The sequence below is a fragment of the Manacus vitellinus genome, unplaced genomic scaffold (genome assembly GCF_001715985.3).
Source record: "Manacus vitellinus isolate BGI_N305 unplaced genomic scaffold, ASM171598v3 scaffold_43_pilon, whole genome shotgun sequence".
In the NCBI taxonomy this organism is placed as follows: Eukaryota; Metazoa; Chordata; class Aves; order Passeriformes; family Pipridae; genus Manacus; species Manacus vitellinus.
In genome coordinates, this window is record NW_021940560.1 from 5601391 (window position 1) to 5622598 (window position 21208).

The 21208-nt window shown below is 39.3% G+C and overlaps 1 protein-coding gene across 1 annotated transcript in view; it reads left to right on the top strand.

The window, feature by feature from the left end:
* Nucleotides 1-21208, top strand: part of LOC103759527 (von Willebrand factor D and EGF domain-containing protein) — a 175847-nt gene that overhangs the window by 127271 nt on the left and 27368 nt on the right. Inside the window, exons 21-25 of the mRNA XM_029962195.1 lie at nt 6043-6927; nt 15282-15377; nt 16146-16241; nt 18565-18660; nt 20223-20318. Coding sequence (XP_029818055.1) covers nt 6043-6927; nt 15282-15377; nt 16146-16241; nt 18565-18660; nt 20223-20318 — 1269 coding nt within the window. The remainder of the gene's footprint in view (nt 1-6042; nt 6928-15281; nt 15378-16145; nt 16242-18564; nt 18661-20222; nt 20319-21208) is intronic.

Genomic DNA, 21208 nt, shown 5'->3' on the forward strand with positions numbered 1-21208 from the left:
AAACACAGTCTGCAAACAAAGTGCACAAAACACATTCTTTTCCTCAAAGACCCATTTTTTTGTACAGCTGTCATTGTGTTCATCACCTTCTTGCACTGTTCCTTCACTTTGCCTGTATATGATGCCCAAGAATCTTACTTACCAAAAGCTGATGGATACCTCCTTGGAAAGCAGAACCACATATAATAGGTGAAAATGTCATGGGTTAGGATGAATTTTATATTTAAAACTGCTCTATTAGTTTCAGACTTGAGTGTCATTCTAGGACTTCAGCTCACAACCTGATACTGCTATTATCTACTCAGGACCCTTAAAAAGTAACCAATCACTCACCTAGCTGAAGTGAATATAAATTCAGGCAGTGTTAGTGCCCCCTCTTTTCTCCTCCTAGTCTTTTCTTTCTCTTAATGTTCACAACCAATCTTCAATTAATGTTCTCTGTCTCTTAACCTTCACAAAAGGTTTTTGTTTCTTAAACTCCAAATCATAATTCCTTATATTCCCTATAAAAAATGAGCTATACCTAAGAAAATCTTTCTAAGGCACTGTTTTTGTACCTGTTCAGTATGAAAGGGGTTGTCTTTATGTGTTCCTTGACATACCTTAGATAAGACCGAAAACGTTCTCTGGCGTGTAGTCAGTTGTGTAATTTTTATGTTTGTGAACTGTTTGCTTCCTGACTAACCACCTCAGAATCTCCATTTTCTTTAAGTGCATCAGCTAATGAATTGAGATGTCAATTATATTCAGAAAACCTTGAGGCAAACAAACTGTGCAGTGATGCAAAAAATACAAAAGACTTTTAATGGGACATAAGCAAACACACTATCTCATACTGAGGTAATATTTTCTTTTATTCTTATGTAGGATCTCAGCATCCCAGAGCTGGAAAAGGATCTCCTTGATGGCAGAGTCTAGATCCCATTTGTGGAAATCATTTATTCTGAACACAGAGATACTCTTAAACAAGGTTTAGGGGGTGAGCTGACTGGAGATCCCAGGTTTTCTCCTCCACAAAAGTGTTGTGTTACAGCAGAATGTATTTCATAGACACAAAACAAATTTGCCTTGCAAATTATGAATGGTGTAACACAATTGTACATATGCAGCTGCAACCACATTGACAAACAAGAGTCTGAAGCAGAGGAATAGTTTTAATCAGAAGTGGCTGAGTGATGCAGACTCCATAGACTATTCCCCATTGCTCACGATTTTGGTAGGTTAAGGGGAAGAAAATTGCTCACCAGATAGCAACATCAACAACAAAATCTCATTTTCTATCAGGCTGAAACAGCTCAGGGACAATGAACTAGATGTTCACCTTTTAATTTCATCATTAAAGCATCAAGTGAGCAAATTTACCCATCACAGAAGTGGTGGTTTGAGAGCACAGATTTTACAAAGACTGAATACACATGGATACAGAGTCAGTGCTGACCTGTCTGGACGTGAGGCATGGCAGATGCCTGGTTCTTTGAGCCCAGCACGAACTAAATAGCCTGGCTGGCTCCTTCTGTGTGCCTGTGCACAGCCAATGGCTTTCACGCAGCTCCACATTGTTTTCTGCTTTCTGAATCACAGATTTGGGCAGCCCTTACATAAATGTGATTGCTCATATTCTCTATTTCCACATCTTTCAAAGTGGGGCTTAATTTTTCCTGTACCTACTTCCAGTGTGTTGTGTGTTCACACACACAAAAAATTGAAAATTTCACTTTTCAGTTTTTTACATAAAAAAATAGGTAAAGGATCATTAGGTCTAAACTTAAGCTCCTTTCTAAATTTATACTAATATCCCAGTCACAAGGAGTCTTTGAGATGCTTTTGTTTCTACAAATATAATCCTGGAAGTATACCCTTTGTAAAAATTGGGAAGTCAAAACTGTACCTCACTTACAGAGGAACTGAGGAATTTAGTCTGGGAGTTGCTGCTTGTGATTGTAAGAGAAGATATGGTGACTGGGAAGCCCAACCAGCACCTAATGGGGGCAACTTCTGGATGCTTAAGAGGAAGGAAAGGCGTGTCAAAGTTACTGCATGTTTGGGGGAGGGAAGACATTAGGGTATGTTTGGTTAGCTAAACAGAAGATTTAGGAATTAAATATGCTCTGACTAGAGAAGAAAGCAATCCCAGAACTTAATGATATTAAAGAGCAGATTAGGAATTGAGGTAAAAACATAATTTCCCTGAAGCTCCTATTGACTGCTGCTCCATTTCCCCTTTGTCACCAAGTAAATGCAGAAAAACACATTAACATGGAAACATACAGAAAGAAATGAGAAGGTCTTTAATACTTTGGTAGCAGGACTTCTTAGACAAGTGCAATTTTCTATTCTCTCTTGACATTTTAAATAAGATTTATGCGCTGGTAGATGTTTCAAATTTTAAATGATGACCCACACTGTGTAATATGTCAAAAGAGCCTTTCTCTTTCGACACACTTCTGAATGAGAAATGTGCTGGACAGCAGGTACTACTAAATGTTAATAGCTCTAAAACTACACAAATTGTAAATTTATAGAATTGTGTTAATAATGAATTCTTAAACTATTCACAGAATTCTGAAGCAGTTGTAGCTTGATCAGAATTAAAGGTGCCCATAATCCTCTGAAGTGACAGACAGAAGTGGCCACAGTCAGAGGAGCTTGCTAAGGAGAAGGAGCCAGTCTCTACCTGAAGGGTACTGATTTGAGGCATTTTATTAGATTAAAAGAGACACAAGCACTTGAGATTACATTGCAATGTTTATAGAGTCTCAGCCATGTCATTGCATAAAAAAAAAGTTACACTTGCTTTTAAGAACCAAAAGGCAAGTTTCTGACTCTAAGCTGTGAAGAGAAGCGTGGCAATGAAAAGGCAATAAATACTGATGTCTGCAGGAAGTTTAAAGCAAGTGTTTGAGGTGTCAGCTGCTAGTTTGGGTCAGGATGGGGCTGTGTCCAAGGCACGTGGCTTCTGAAGAAAGGTGTGAAGGTGCATAAGTTTAAGGCCAACAAAGACTCCGGTGAACAACAGAAGGAATGTGGCAACCAAACTGGTGCACCCTGTCTTAGGCAGAGCATGAAATGTGTGCTGTTTCTCTGGGAACAGAAATAGCTGGAGTCAGAAGGGAATGTGATTTCTCCTGCTTCAGGTCTGGATCTGACCTTTTTCTGAAAGGTTGTAAGTGCAAATAAAAAACCCCAATCAAGCAAAAAAAAAGAAACTCAGAAGAGAAAAAATATATTGGATTTATTATGTGTATTTCAGAATGTTGATATCTCACCCTGTGTTTGAGAGGTGTCAAGTGCCTTCAGTGTTTGTGAATGACTGTTTTCAGCAGGTTAAGTAGTCATTTCATTCCCTTTGCAATGAACATGATCCTCTTCATGTTCTTTAGTAGTTCCCTATAAAATGCAATTCAAGAGAGAGAAGAAGTCAAAATTTGCTGTGCCTTAGCAACACCATGATGGCATTGGCAAGCATGAACCAGAGACCATGGTTGTGACGGTTCTGATTTGTGAGCTTGGTGTGAGCGGCACAAAATATCTGAAACACTGGGCAAACCAGGGCAAACCAAAGCCTGGAGGGTCACGTGGATGGGAAGTGTCCCAGTGCCGAGGTGAATGAGGGATGTTAAACCTGTGTCTCAGAAATCTACCCTCTGTCACTCTTGTTCTAATTTTCCCCAGCTAGGAGATGACAGAGGAATCTGTCCTGGGGCCTGAACCACCCCAGCATTACTCTGTGCTCGCAGTGGTGTAGCTCCATGAAAATGAGTAGAGGTCCTGCCATGCACAGCAGGGGCAAAGCAGCAAGTCCTTGGTCTCATCTACCTCTGTGAAAAATAAACTCAGTTATTCCACTGCTGCACATTTCGCTGTTACTGTAGGCAGAAATACTGACAGGTAGTGAAAATGTGGTTTTGTTTTGTCATATAACCTTGAGCACTTTGCCTTGTCATTTTTTCCTGTTATTTTCATCCAGTCCAATATGTTGGCATCACAGGGGAAAACAGATTCACACACTCTGCATTGATAATGGATTATACATTTGAAGATATTGATCAACATCAGGGAAAGTAAATTGAAGTAACACAGGATTTGAGAAAGCTGCTGACTACAGACAACTGATTGTGCAATCTTTTGGTTTACTTTCTTTGTTTTAGCTTATTTAGTTATCTGGAAGAGTGCAGAAAGAAATTTTCAGGTATTCCAGAATAAAATCTATCATATTCCAATCCGAACTAAATTACACAGTATAAATATCTGAAATAATGAATGCTGAGAAGACACTCTAGTTGCCACATTTGAATGGTGCCAACATCTTATGAGATTCAGTGGCCTCTACAAAGTGGATGAAGGACCTTGATCAGTGTATGTTATAATGAACAACCAACCAAAATGTATCATTACTCTTCATTGGTAGTGTTATTTGAGATGTAAAAATTACATTATCACAGAAACACTCCAACAGTGTGCTCTCCCTTGCCTTACAGGGAAAGATGAATCCCATTTGTGGGATGGGTATATCACCTATATCACCTGCTAAAGAAATAAAAGATTTCCCTTTCTCAGGTAGTCAGTTTGATCTCCTTACTAGTTACTCAAATTTAATTAGGAGGAAGACCCATTTAATTATGACACAGTGGAAGGAGCTCAAAGCTATAATCAAGACTCATTTTGGAAATTTATCAGAGAGGTCATTCAGCCCTTCACTGTCATTCCTGTTGATTTCTGGTCCCTGAGTCAAATTTTCCAGGGGCAGTAATGATCATCTATTACCGATAATTTTCTATGGAGATATTTCTTTCATCTTCCATTCATTTTTTAAAATCCTTTGGCTTCTCCTATCCTTTCATGCTCCTTTTGCTGACATCCTCCCTGCTCCATCAACTCTTTTCATCCATTCTGTGTACCTTATCTTTTATCAGGCTTACTTTGGACAGTGAAATCCTTCTATTTGCCTACTGCTCTACTAAATACCATGTATTTACCTACTGATGGCCATAGTTCCATCCAGTACCATTGTAAGACTCCAAAACATTATTCTTCAGGGCAATGGAGACTCGTCAGCTGCCAGCAAAATGACACTGTTTATCAGCCAAATAAACACAACTTTGGCTGCCAGGATTTGCTTAGTCAATGCTCTAACTTTCATTTGACTCTTGCCAAGCATCTGAATCTCTTTCCTCATTAACTATGGCTGAGTTCCATGTCAATGGAAGTTTTTAGAAAGTGATTAATATTCATATTTAAAAGAAAGAGGTACATCCTGCATGGGGTTAACCCTAGAACCAAGTGAGGTTTTCTGTCCAGGATCCAATATATTCCATATCCTACGGAATGAGTATGCCAGAACTGGTTAAAAATAGCTTCTTCCATTCATTAGTGTCAGCAGATGGCCATTAATCTTCCTGAAAGTATTGATTCAAACTACTCGTCTCCACTTTCCAGGCCCTTCACAGACTCCCCTCTGCCCATCTATCATCCCTCCTTACACAGCTGAAAAGGTGGCTGGCTCTGGAACAAGTGGGTGACAGTAACAAACCAGCAACTCCCTTACACGCTGCCCCTCACGTCTGCAGGGAGCTGTACACAGCATCAACAAAGCTTTGCCATTTGTCTCCTTTAAATGCTTTCCTAAAGCTTCCCTTTGCCATAAGGACTACAGAAGCATTACATAGTCATACACTGGACTAGAGTCTCTCTAGGACACAGTCTTGCCAAGAACCATCTTAGTATTGTGTGCTTCTCCATCTCCCATATCTGTCTGTCACAAACTGCAGTGTCTTGTCTCCTTGACTTCAAGTTCATGATCTACCACCCTGTAAGATTCAGCATTGCAGTTCCCTGTGCAGCAGTGCCGGTGTCACCCATATCAGATAAACCCATGTCATTCCTATGTCAGTCAGCATAAATGTGCCCTGGCATCATGACAATTAACTCCTTTACTTCTAGAAATGATGTTCTGGTTTTTGTTCCTAAGCTAAGTGTTCACTGTGGTTCCTTAAAACTCCAGACCACAGAATTTAGCTAATATAGATCTTCCTTCTGTCCTAGTTTCAAGATCTTCCCAAAGCCACATGGATTTTCCTGGAAGAAATATGGAAGACGCAAGAGGCTCTCACCAGGAAGATGTATTAAAGACGTCAAGAAATGTATTCTCCCTTCTTTCCCAAACCCAAATTCCAAGACAAGATATTTCATACTTTTTGGAAAGAAACCCCACAGTCATTGACACTCCATCCCTTGCAGTGAAAAGGAAAACTTCCCAAGCTCAGACACTGCCAGCAAAAAAACCTGATGTGGAGTTCACAGCACCCAAAAACCAATCTTTTCTTGAAAAAAGAAGTGATACACACTCCCCCCTTCTGCACGAGGAGCCAGACCCCAGAGCCCCAGCTGTCAGTGTGACACTCCAAACTCCTCTCCATTTCAAACAACACAAACCAGCTACAACACAGACTGTTCCTTCTCATCGCAACACAAGCGCAAGTTCATTCTTTGCAAGGCCACCTGCTGTTCAGCAAACTCACTCCAAGTATGGCTATTCTCCCAGGAAATGGCCTGGTAGAGTTGCAGTCTTGAGGACTAAAGCATCCCGAGATTTCCCAACAGAGCAGCCGAGAGCATCACCTTTGGCAAAACATCTCCCCTCCCCTTCCCACTTACTCAGTTCTTCTCTTGATACAGCTTCTCGGAGTGACCCAGCAGGGTCTTCTCCCGGAACAAGGCTTCCAATACAGACCACAGCAGCCAGAAAGTTGTTCAGCGAAGCAATGGATTACATGGAACTGCCCAAAACCAGCGCTGGGATGCATCACAAAGTCACGTGTGCTGGTATGCTGTGCTTTCCTGATGTGCGGTGTGAGCCAGCTGAAGATGGAGGATTTAAATGTGGCCCTTGTCCCTCTGGATACAAGGGTGATGGAATTACATGTGAAGGTAAGGGGGAAAATCCTCTCTAAGATTCTTCTATAACTTCAGGTCTAACAATTCTCCAAAGTAAAAATTAATTTTTATTATAAATTCAGAAATTTTTGTAGCTGGGATCATTCTGTTTTCAAAATCAATTATATTTCAAAATAAGAAACTAAGTCTGTAATTTTGAAAAAGCTCTTTCTGCTTACAAAAATGACATATTTATTTTACAATATCTAATCTATTAAAACCAGGGACAGATTGTCATCTCACTTACCCTTGCGTTAAGGTCAGGTTCATTCTACTGAACTCATCACATTTGAAAACATATCAAACTTCTGTAGGAAAGAGTAAAATTGACTCCATTTCTCTATACAACACATATTCTATGAAAACTAAGTGTTCTACTACCTTACGAATTACTTGTAAATATTTATCTAATATCTTAAATACGAAACTGAGCTTGCCCTCTGAAATGTATAACACCAGAAGGGTTTTCACAATATATTCAGTTATTCATGAGACATCTGAGAACATCTCTGTAAAACAATAGAATTGTGCACGTTGTTGAAGTAATGAATTCCTTGACTTACCTATCATTAATCACACCTTTTGTTGACATGCCTCTGATAAGTTCATCTCGTAACTGGCCTTTCACTGCACAAAGCAAAAGCATTTGCATCATCTGTTTCACTCTCTTTCACTACTAGTCTCTCATGTTCCATGCCCAGAGCAGACAGGAGTAGGGGGGTCTCAGCTGTGATGTGCTGTGGAGGACCTTTCAGGGATTCCTTGCTGTAAACAAGGCTTTGTGGGGGTGTAAAGCCCCCACCACTGCTGCAGCCCTCTGAGCTCAGGGAGCTGCTGGAGACCGTCTACAAAATGTACAAGAAAAGGTTACTGTTATCTTGGGCGCTATAATTTTTCGCCTGTTTGCACATTTCTGAAATGCCCTTTCTAAAGGACTTAAGGTTACTCGGCACAAAAGATCCTGTCTTTGACCTCTGTTTTATACCTGGAGATGGAAAAGCACCAACTAGCTACTAGTACTGGGAAGCCCAAAGCAAGTCCAACCCCCGAAGGTCCTCCCCTCAAAGACCAGACCCAGGTACAAAAGAATATTTACAGATATGAATACGCAGCTGCTGTGTCTATGTTTAGTATGCCCATCAGTATAAGCCTTAAAACATAAATCTACCTTAAAATATAAATCTCCCTCTGCCTTTTACTATTTTGCAAGATGAGATGTTTTCTGCAATTACTGGTATTACCGAAAATCTCTCCAGAGAGTCCTTAGGATGAAATACTTTATTACCAACATCATTCTGTGTCTCGGGGCTTGATGACATGATACACAAACATCCTTTATTTGTCTCTTGTCACTGACTGTGACACCTGACTCAGTAATTAGCCTGTCTGCTCCCTCTTCTGCTTCATCCTGAGCTCCTCTGCCCACCTGTGGGCAGCACCTTGGAGCGTGGCCAGTAGTGTGAAGAGCACCCATTGTACCTCCAGCCGTGGATGTCTCTTCCCATGTCAGAGGTAGATGATTCATCATGACAGAGGAGGTTGAAAAACAAGGATAATTTCTTGGATTAAGGCCTGTCATAACCTCAGCTATCATCACCTTACAATGCAGACACAACTGTACTGAATCCTTTCAAGACAGTGGCCCCCTCTAAGAACAGCAGGCAGGAAAATTGGGCAAGGGATCAAAGCTTAGATGAGACCAATATTTGCAAAATCTTCAGGCTTCAACACAACATCCTTGCCAAGTGAGTAAAAATGTCGACAGACTCAGACACTATTGATAGTTGTCACCTTCCCATTTGATATCCAAATTCACTGAGATAAAAGAAACAGCCCACTGGTAGCAAGTTTTAATACCTGTGATGCTTGAGGCGATGTGACCTTTGTTTAATAAGAATGTCTGGAAATATTCTAAGATAATAAATACTTTTCTGAGTGGTATTTGTCTTGTGAGAGAATGTAATATTTTTTTTCCAGTTGTGCAGATTCAAAATCAGGCTCAGAGGACTTGCAGGGAAAAAAAAACCCAACATCCTGAAAATTAATTTCTCTTCTAATGTAAATCATAACACATTCTATATCTGTGATATTCTTATCCCTTTGGACAAACCTCTCAGTCTCCCTGTTATGATTTAATTGGAAATCCTTTCCCTCTACTCTGACATTGGTATCACAGGTTCACAGAACCACAGGCTGGAAGAGATCCCTGGGGACCGCCAGGTACAACCTCTTACCTTCTTTTAGAAGAACTTAGCTAGATATCAGTGTGTTTTGCTTGCATTCAGGCATCTAAATTAAGATATATTCAGATCCTGTTAGCAATTTCCATTTAGATCACCCTATTGACATCTATGTTGTCTGTAAGAAGTAGAACCCTGTTTTTCCTCATCTTGCTTTGGTGCAATAAGGATTACAGATTCTTAATTCTTTCACTTTTGACAGCAACTACATACTCTGCAGATGAGGTGAGATGAAGCAGTTCCTCAAGGTTCTACTCATCATTCCCCTGTCTCTTCTTACAGGTTCACCAGCTTCTCAGTTCTTAAAGCTCTTTCACCTTCCTGCACAAAGGCAATACGGCCATTTATTAGTGGCCTAAGGTCAAGACTAGTCTCCCAAACAGACCAGCTTTAAAAGTTTCATTTCAGAGTAGTGTTTTGGAGATACAGTTTTGGAGATAGCTGGCATCACCTATACAGAAATAAAAATATAAATAGGGAGGATCAGGCCTGCTGTAGTTCCCTGGATTGTCTCACCTTTCCTCTTGGAGAAAATGCTCTCTGTCTTTTGTGGAATAAACTTAGCCAAGAGTTCCTCTGATGATGAAGGAGGTTACTAAACAACTAATATTCACTCTGAGTGCCATTTCCAAGGATATATGCCATAAAACCCCATGCATTACTGCAGTATACTTCCAGCAGTTTTACAGGACAGCACGTATCACCTGCCAAAATGCACTGCAGGAGCCTCAGAATGCTTATAGAGCTTTACCCATTTCAGCTCAGCATGCCAATGGAATGAAAACCTAGTGCTGTAATAATGCAAACCAATTCCAATTCAGGATTGCTTTCAGAACGTTTTTGTCTGGTTTATTACAAGTGGCACATGTAACAGAGCACTTTGTAACTTTTAAGGGTATTACTCTGGAATATTTGTTAATGTTGTTAGTCACCCTACAGAGCAATTACTTTTTGTCCTGCCCATGTTCCCCACTCTACTACAGGGACACAGACTTGCACCTTCAAAGATGCCACACCCACTGGACAAGGGAAAGGAAACAAATGCTGTTGTTTCCCTGGTTCATTCACCAGGGTCTGTGCATATGGCACTGCCCAAGAGAAGCTGTTGTAGTCCTTAAGCTCCCCAGGGTGCCCTAAGGTGGAACACATCCTTTCCATTTGATAACAGGGTTGGATTTAATCAGAAACTCTGCTTTGGGCATAGTTTTTGGGCTTCTTTTTGAGAGACCTAGACCTGAAGACTGAAGAAAGATAAGGATTTAAGCCAAATTTCTGGTCATCCTTTTATTTGTGTTTCCATATTTCCAAAACCCTTTGATAGGGAGTGTCTGGTCACTGAAACTATACATTTAAATAGTCAAAGTCTCTATTCAGTACAATGCAGATAATTATTTTGAACTATTTTGGATTAGATTGAAATTTAATAACTAGCATCTTTCTGGTTTTTTAGTAGTCATAAAAGAACTGCAGTGTTCCTATGGAAGATAAGGTCATGCTACTTTAGAAATATTTTCTTAAAAATGTGAAGTCAGTAAAACTCTGGGATATTTTATAGGCTTTGCACTGTATTTTCTAAGGGAAAGTATAGCCTAGAATAGTAGGAGTCATGCTTTCTGCTCAAGAGTTAAAAACACAGCACTGCTTTGACATTAAAAAACCACTGTTCGAAGTAAATAATTTTTAAAATAACAGGAAAGATGGAGTAGCAGGGATAGCATTATGACCTCAGGATGAACAGCTGGATGAAATGAGGCAGCTGACATTCGTCTGTTTTGACATTTTACACAAAAAAGATCTACCACATCAGACCAAAAGTCCTTCTCCTATCTCCAACAGCTACCAACAGCATTTGCCTGGTAGTATATGGGAAAGATATTGGAATACTGTCCAGAATAGTCTCTCAGCAAGTTATGGATCATGTGCTTAAAAATATCAAGGCAATGCCTTTGAACATTACCCTGTTCACCCTTTCTGGGCCATGTCAGACTTACAGTTTTCCATCCTAACCACCTAGTTATGTCCTTCCCAAGGACCTAATATATTCACTTGTTCTTTGTACAAAACGTCTTCCATAACTTTGGTTATCCTTGTCACCATTTTCTGCAATTTTTTCCCACTTTTACTGTATCTTTTCTGAGCTGGGGGATCAGACCTGTACACGGTATTTCAGATGCAGCTCACCATGGACACAGACCATAATAAAGTCTGACATTTTGTGCTTTGCTCATTTCTTAGCAATTCCTAAGACTTTATTTGCTTTTTTTTGACTGTAGATGAGCACTCAGCTGACATTTCACAAAATCCATTAGTACAACCTAACCAGAACCAGTCTGCATTTGTATTCCCAACTTATTCAGTCAAGTTACTCTTGTTAATATTCTAGTTGCATGATGGGCATTTCTCTCACAACTTGGCTCCAGACTGCTGGACTATTTAAATATGCATATGACTTATTTTAATTGCACTAATACATGCTTTAACCCTATGCTTTCTTTCCTTTGTCTGAGTATCTTGCATGCAAAAGAAATGCTTCAGCCCACAATTTTCAAAAGGAAAACCAACAACCTGTTAATTTTATTTTCCCTTTTTTTACCCACCTTATGCTGCACATATTAAAACTTCATCCATTTAGGAAATTAGATTGATGCACCTTTGAAAGAAAATAAATAATGTACAATGAAACAATGTACAACAATGTAGATTCCTTCCAGTGAAGTCTGTCCTGATCTGACTGGTGTTCAAAATTTTAAGCAGGTAATGCTTTCACACCTGGTTTTTGTGGTGCAGACCCAGGAATTCCTGTACTGGATGGCACAGGGAGTTACTCACTTGAGATGCCCAGTAATAACTCTGTCCTGGAAGACATTTGCTGATAAGGATACTGAAAATGGAGAAAACAACACAGCATCTAGTACTCCTGAGTGCCCCCAGAGTTATTGTAGAGAAACTTATAAAAAGGTTATGATCTCATTTTAATAGAAAAAAAAGAAGTTTTGGGATATTTCCCAAAAAGCCTTTTCAAAGAAAACAATAAAACACTTCTCCATTTTCATCTCCAGATTTTAAATTATAAACATAAACATACATACATTTGACAGCAAGATTGACCATTTGCAGCAATGTTCTCCTCTTTGCTGTTATTTTATCCCATCCAAAACTGCTTAGTATAAAAACACTGCAATACCTTCCTAAAATTTAGCAAATGCTTATGGAAAAAAAAAAAATTCATTCCAGAAGATGAAAGATAGAAGTTGGGGGAAAAAAATCTGACACAAACAATATATTTCTATTACAGAGGGAAATGTCTTTTAGGTGAATATTACTTTCGCTCTCACATAGCAGCCAGTGCTCAGTTTTTATCTTTTGCTATTCCCCAGTAATAGAACAGTTTTAAACATTTTACTATTAAATGTCACCATAAGAGCTAAATGTTTTAATATCCAAAATACCATGTTCTTTTCTGACAGTTCAGATGCATCTTGGAATGTGTAAAGGCCAGATGGAAAGTATTCTATTCAAACGGACACATTTGCTCTAAGTGCTACATACAAACCACACTGAAATAAAGCATAATATGTTTGAATGTCACTGTGCTTGGCATAGCACTTAGGCACCTGGAGGCTTTATACAACCATCATCCTACAGGAAAGGCAATCATATTTCACATACTTTAAAAAGAGTGGTACGTTTTTGCAAGGTTTTGTACTCCCCTATCACCACACAGATAATATTAACCATTTCTACCCCCTCCTTAGTTTCTAATTGCAAAGAAATCCCTTTATAAACAAGCCCTGTGCTTACCCAAACCCAGGGGAATGAGAAGGGGTCAGATGGATATGCATGCAGCAGCACCCTCCTTTCAGAGCCCTACACTTGCCCTTCACTTCAGTGAGATCCAGAGCAAGCCCCCAAACACAAGTGATAAATTATAAACATGGCCCTGAAATTTTAAAGGAATAACAAATTTATGTAAAGCCAGCTTCAATTTCTTCCCCTTTTGTTGACTTTCCATTTCATCATGGGTTGTTACCTCCAGTTTGCCCTAATGGCATGAGTCCCCCAGCTGCCTGAGCCTCTGACTTACTTCAGCGGCTGCTACTGGTGGCTGAATTAGAAACACTTTGGGAAAGGTTAATGTTAGCTGCTTAAATGGGTCTAAATCAAATAATAGAATGACAGAGTGGTTTGGGATGGAAGGGACCTGAAAGATCATCTCATTCCATCCCCCTTGCTGTGGGCAGGGACACCTACCACTTGCCCAGTTTATTCCAAGCCCCACCCAATCTGATCCTCAACACTTCCAGGGATGTGGCACACACAGCTTCTCTGGGCAACCTGTGCCAGTGCCTCACCACCCTCACAGTAATACAGTAGTATCTAATCTAAACTTATCTAAATCTATTTAGTTTTCCAGGCAACTATTCTTTTTTATCCTTTTTTTTCTTGTAGATATACACTTTGAATTTCAGCTAAATATATGTTGATTTGCAAATGTCTAAACCTCATAGCCCATCAAATCAAAACTAAATTTAGCTTAATGACATTCTCAGCATGTATAGTATGGATCTAAAATACATCTAGTAAGTTTTCTGTTCTCAGGCATATCAAATCCTAAAGTTATATAATACAGTAGTGAAAATTTCACAGTTAAAACTGTATGGTAACAGGAAATGTAAATACCAAAGTACCTGAAGAGCAGATCTAATACCAAATATATTTCTTCAATGTTATTTTTGTCAAAATGTTTGATTTCTTGGAGCTTGTCTTTTTAACTAGAATTGGCCAATGTGTGTGGGCTTTTATTACTTTTTGGGATGGTAAAATTCATATTCCATGGCTTTACATGAAGGCTCTGTACAATTACAAGAGGTGAGGAGGTCTTCAACACAATAACTGCATTGAAATTATGGGTGCCCCAAGAATTTGTCCTCCATTTAGCTTTCCATTTACATAGTTTGTTTTCCAGTTTTAAGAAGAAAATGTGGTGCATTAAGGTTCTTTTCCCTTGTAACAATACTTAAAATGAAAAGTGTTTTGTTTCAGATCTCTTTAGCTTCATTTTGCGTTTTTCTTGGAATAACCTTGCTTAGCTTCATATTCATTAGAAAAGACAAAACTCTGCCAGTAAAGTGTGCCAAAGCCCAACATTTTTCTGCGTATTCACTTCCCAAGCACAAGGAAAGATGTTTTTCATTCTGGTATGTGAGGTGTTTTGTTTTTTTTCCCCAGAGGCATGAGAGCCAGCTGACACCTGTGTCTTGCTCTGTTCCTGCTCACAGCACTTCTTTTTAGAGTGCCAGTGATCATCTTGTCCCTTCAGTTATCTGCCTCCTCCTCTTGAGTTTGCCATAAAAAAATTACCTCTTATTAGAGGGCTACAAATGGCAGTGTTCATGATATCTAGTGTCAGGTACCTACCTTAGATCTCAGGTTTAAGAGGTGAAACCTTCCAGGCTCCCTCTACAATAAAACCATTAGATTAATAATGATCAACATCTAAAAGGCAGGTGAGTCTTCAGCAAACATCCTATTCAAGAGCTGCAGTCCATTCCAGCTTTACACCATGCAACTGCTCATCCTCTTTCTTCAACAGAATGACACTGCATATTGCAATAAGTCAAGAAGTCATTATCTGATTTGCTGCTTTGACTACAGAGCTCATACTACTCACGAAATACTAAAATTTTTGCTTAAATGTTTGCCATTTGGCTGGTAAATCCCCATACAACACTTCTCTCTACAGAAGAAACACTTCATCTCTGCCTTAATGTAACTTCTGTCACAGGTTAAAGCTTACTGACCATCCACCAGGCAAATCTTGTACTTGGTCCATCCTTAGACTTCAAAAATATGTACTTAAAAATGTGCATGCTCAGAAGTAAAACACGATTATGCAAAAATCATTCCCTTGCAGACATTATATAGCTGCTCATTAGTGCTGTATTACTAATGTGATACCCACAGCTATCCTGCAGTGTTTTCCATAGCCAAATTACTTGTTGGATTAATAAAATGATATGGGGAGAGAAGAAACCTGTGCTGTGCTCAGAGCCACACAGAATGCAATATTTGAACTGCATTTTTTTGTCTCCTATTCTATTCTTGCAGCACAGTGTGATCCGCCTTGTGAGCATGGAGGAACTTGTCTACCTCAAAACACTTGTTCTTGTGCTTATGGATTTGTAGGTCCTCGATGTGAAACAAGTACGTATGAACTCACTCAGGCTTTTCTCATTACATGTTTGAATTAGCAGAAAACTACAAGATAAAAAAATGACTTTTTATTTTTCCTATATTTCCCCTTAAAATTATTAATAAATACAGGAAGAAAAACAAAATATAACATGTTGAAGTAATACAGTAGCTAAACTATTTCAGAGCATTTATTTACCAGCAGTGTAGTTGTATTATGTAAAAATATGCACATCTATATCAATATTTTCTACATAAAAATGTTTCTGGAAAAACAAACAAAGAAGTAAAAACGTGCATGTTATTTATAGTAACATTTATGAAATTCAAGGTTGTGAGTGAAGGTAGAAATGCTAATTTTGAGAACACAAAATACTAGACATACCTATTAGGAGCCATGTTACTCTGCAATGCAAGTTAAAAAAGAGATTCATACAGAGAATGTCTGGGGAAAAAAAAACCAGCCTTCAAAACCTTCTATATTAACTGAATGGCAGAACATGTGCAGTTCCATCATTACAGTGCTGCTTATTTAAATATCAGGATGCCCTTGACAGGAACATAATTTCATGTCTGAACTAGAGTAGCTGCAATACTTTAAAACCAAAGAATTTTAGATGTAAGGCTTCTAATAGAGAAAGAAAACCAAGGAAAAGGACAGATTCAACCCTCAGTTTGCCTCTTGCATCAATACTATTAGATATTTGCTGTGATAGAGCAACTTTAGGATCTGCATTGGTGTCAGTGATAAGACATGTTGATCTTTTCTGTGTCTTCCAGTGGTGTGTAACAGGCACTGTCACAATGGTGGGGTCTGTGTGTCACCAGATGAGTGCAAATGCAGAAGTGGGTGGAGCAGCCCTTCCTGTGAAACAGGTAAAGGGTTAGAAATGGCTGGTCTCTCAAGCCTTTTGATGCCTGAAATCCATGTGGTTCCTGTAATTCAGTGGTCAGATTCCTATCTGCTGCTTGAAGAGTTAAAGCATAAGAACAAAGAATAGTAAAGGGCAAAAGCTCAGAAGGCTTTGAGTTTATGTAAGTATTCCTAAGCTCATATGTTTATGTAAGTGTTCATAAGTTTAGACATTTATGTAAGTATTCCTAAGTTTAGATGTTTATCTAAATATCAGGGTTATGAAGAGAAAACCCACAAACAAAACCTTTTCACAGCCTTTTAAGCTTGTGTGATTCTGGAGTTATTTCTTAGAATGCACTGCTGCCAGAATTCACACTGCTCCTCCTGCCTGCATCTCGTACTTGCACAGCACCTGCAAAGGCATCCACAGAACGTGGGAGCTCAGGGAAAAGCCACCTCCACCAGTCAGTACAAAGTGACAAGGTGAGGATTGGAACTAGGTACCTATTTCTAGACAGTACTCACAGTTCTGAGCCCTGTTTTGAATAGACACAGCTCAGATCTCCCTCTCAGGATCGAAGTGCTAAAAGCTGGAGTACATATTTTTCCTCCAAAGGCACAGCAACTGCAGCACTCACCTGGGACAAGGCATGCAAAATAGTGAAATATTAAAAGGAGCAAGACCGAGGACCATCTTAATCAGTGCCAAACCTCAAGGCTACAGAGGCAGTCTGCTCTGCCACAGTGAATGCTAAATGACTAAGACACCTTCAGCCTACATTACCTTTCCTGGAAGGTGAGAGATGTCATTTTAACCTCCATCTCCCAGAGATTGCTCTTCCTGTAAGTGTTAAAATGACAGACCTAATGAGGACACATAAATTAGCCTAGCTAAGATCCACAGAAAGTGACTGGGATTGTCACTACCTATTCTGGTTCCCACTATCTTCTCTTTTTCTTCTCATTGAGTTCTGCAATTTTATTTTGGCGTGGCTTTAACAGGATTATTCCAAGAGAACGTGCAAGAAGCAAAAGCAACAGTAATTTCCAACCCAGAATCACAGTGGCAGGATTTTTTTTGTCTGCTGACACCTTAGGGGAAAGGTTTGGCTCACCTCTCTGGCACTGTTTTGTGTGCACTACACAGAGTATTTTCTGGATACTGCTGGGGTTTCCCACCTGAAGTGATATCATAGGAATTTTTGAAAGAAGACAGAGACAGAAATGAAAGAAAAAAAGGGACTTAGGGGGCTGTACCAATGGAAATATAAACACTGACAGACTGACACTGTGGACATCTGTGAACTAGCCAGGACAATGAGGCAACTAATCCAAATTCTCCATTAGCAATGAATGAAGTCCATTTTGACTTCATAAGTGGTTTTTCTTAGTCAAAAAAGCCTCTCATCTAGACTACAATTTCACTTATTTTCTCTTTCCAAATTGACATTTTATTTCTTCTTTAGTTCATCTGAAATATTTTAGTGACCCTTAATTTATTTAAACATAAATGCATTTAATTTATTTAATGGGCTATTCTGCAAGATATCGAAAGATAAACGCAATAGAAGGAAAAAGCCTGCTTTAAATTGTCACTCTGCTGTACAATAAAAACTTTATCAGATTCTTTATTCTTCACACACTGACTTCCTAGCTAAATCAATTTGCAATTCTAATAGTCTTTTTTTTTTTTTAACAGTCTGGTACTTGCCACATACAAATATGCAAGACAGCTTTTAATTCCTAATGCTTGTTATATCATCTACAGTAACAACAGTTGCATAGAGAGGCAAAGGGAGCTCAGCCAGTAGCTTTGCTGTTGATGCATGAGCCAATGTCTTGTAGGAAGTGGCATTTAAATGAGGCAGAACAAACAGGTTTTGGGGTGCACACCTATTCAACTTCATGAAAATGCCACAATGCTCTGCTGAACGCAGCCAAAGCAGCAAATGGTTAATATCTCAACTCCAGGTTACCCAGGGACCATATAATGAGACAACAGTTACTACCTCAGGATTGTGTTTGGTGAGGACACTGGAATGGAAGCAAATGAACTGTGTGAACTAAAGGAATACATCAGAAATGAATTAAATCATTACATTAAATTATACTCCGTTTCATCCCCCAAGCTATGCTAAAACACCATTGAAATTCTCCCACCGTGTCAACCATGAATAAATGCCCCAGCACAACTGACCAGCAAGGACTGCATGAAACTTTTCACAGTATTACTAGAAATATTTACTCTAATGACCTGTAAAAGAGTCAGCAGTAAAAGAGTGGCTACTCTAAAAAGTTCAACGTGATCAAAGATCCATAGAGTTGTCTGATATTCCCATACAGCTGTGTGCAACCCTGTGTGCCTGAATGGAGGAATCTGCGTACGGCCAAATACGTGTTCATGTCCCTATGGTTTCTATGGACCACAGTGCCAGAGAGGTAAGAAAGTTCTATTTATCATCTTGATAAAGGATCCAGGCTTCAAATACAAACAGCACCTATATTTTTACCTGCCCCCCACATGAAGCATATCCAGAGACTCTCTTTGTCATAATTCTGTGCTCTCCTTTGTGTTATAGTCTGTCATAAATCCACATTATATTGTTCTTAATGGTACTGTGAAGGAGTAAGCACTTATTTGTAATGGCATTAATGAAAACTAAATAATTAATCTAAAGCTATCTGAGTCAGTGATATCACTACTTAGCAACTATTCAATTAAACATTGAAGCATGGCTCTACTTTGTTCATTTTGCATACCCTGTGGAAGGTACTATCAGAGCCAGATGATAATTCATCTTCAGATGGGGCTCACAATATCACCTGCTTGACCACCCTAAAGTGCCATGGGTGGGAGACTTGAACAGGACTCCATCAGGTCCCTGCTCAAAGATCTGATCAAATATTGCTCTGACTGACATAGAGCAGGACCTGATTTTGAATCCCTGTTCTAGGCTGAGCTCTAAACTGAGGCAAACCATATCTTGAGTTTCTTGCTCACTTTGTGCTTAAGTTAATGACCCATTATCTGAGGCAGAACATGCAGGAGAGAAGAACTTCTGTTATGAGCTCAAGTAGCTGGAAGGTACCTGTGCTTACACCACTTATTTTTCATTTCTTTTTGAGCATAGCTCTAGTAACCCTCTAATCTTGGAATATAAATACATTCTTATTACCAAACCTGAACTATTTCAATATTAAATGTTCTTCATTCTTACTCTCTTTCTTTTGTTTCCCTGGAGTTCCCAGATGAATGCAGTCCCAATGCATATTTCTGCAAGTGAATGATTCGCACACAAAAATATAGTTGCAAATGAAATTTGCTGGAAGCTCTTTGCTTTTATGATGTTGGGGGTGAAGGAGAGCACAAAAATGATACCAAAATGTTACAGGCTGTAACTTGATGATGTTTCCCTTTTGAGATTCAACATGGAAAGTGATTTCCAACACCTAGGTGATTTGGAATTTTTGCCTTTAAGTGTTACGGTTTAGATAAAGCTCAAACTTGAAAATAAATATCCACTTGTGTGGGATATGGAATTGATATGGGGGTATAGTGGATGGATGCTGAAGAATAGCAAAACCCTTCCTCCTGCTTCATTGAGAAAGGGGGAAGTAACAGCAACAAAGTCAAATCAGCAAATGTCAAACACTGATGTTTATTTCAAAGTCAGAAGCCTTGAGGAAGATCTTGAGCTGGAGATTTAAAAACCTAAGAGATTCTCAGGAATACCCCGACCTCTTAACTGCAGGTATCTGAGACCCTTAGATGCTAGGAGTTATGTCCCACATTCTTTCCATGAACAAGACAGAATCAGGCTCTCCATCCAGGCATCTGCCCAAATCACCCTCTGGGGAGACACCTTCCCTGCCCCAGCTGAAAAAAAACCCTCTGCAGCCTCGTCTCCCAACAGAGGCCCCTAAATAAGGTGCCTGTACTTAGGCAGTGTTGATCCCCTGTGTGATTTTGGTGCACAAAACTTCTCCTTTCCTTTCACTAGCTGTGTGCATTCCCCCTTGTAAGAACGGCGGTCACTGCGTTCGAACAAACGTGTGCTCCTGCACCGAGGGCTACACCGGGAGAAGGTGCCAGAAAAGTGAGTTACAGATTTCCCTTTGTTTTCCAATGTTCTCTGACTCCCAAACAGCTTTTTTTTTTCCTTTCTGTACATGCTCCACAGAATATTTAGCCTGTATTTATGCTGTGATCTCCTATATATCTATCAGAGCTCATATAGCATTACATTATACGCAAAATCTGCTTTTTAATTAGAATAGCATTAAGTGAAGTCAGTGTCAGGAGTAGAACATTTTGATAGAATCCTCTCTAAATATTTCGCTCAAAAAGAGTAACACTCAAATCTGGAGAGGAATTAATTATTTTGCATTAAAGTTTTTCTGGGGAAAAAATTTAAAGCCAAAGGCCAAGCAGCTGAATGAGGTCCTTAAAAATATTAGTACATCATACTTATAGCTTAATTAAGACAGTTGGTTAATAACACTTCAGCTTTGAATTTATTCTTGTCACTGAAAAGTCTCTTTTCACGTTACCATCAGTATTAATATTTGATTCTTCTATTCTTCTGGGCAAATAGGCTATTTTGGCACTTTTACAGACTCTATTGCTCAGCAATACCTGTCAGCCAGGGAGTTTAGGATATGTATGTGGAAACTTTTTTTTTTTTATTATTATTTCTTAATCAGTTTGAAATTGGTTAAAGGGGAGCTGTGAAAACAAGCATTCTTGGCAGGAAGAGTCTGTACATTTCCAGAGCACTTTATGTCTCTCGCACACAGAGAAAAAAGCTAGTAAAAAATTCCCTCCAGCAACAAAAGCCCTCTCATTCCTCGTACTACAGCTCTCCCCTCCTTCAGCAGGGAGCGTCCTGATGCACAGTACACAATTGAATAGTCTGTTCTGGCAGGAATGAGCTGGAGGGAGAAAAAAGGAGGAAAAAACCTTACGTTCGGCATCTTGTTTTTGAGG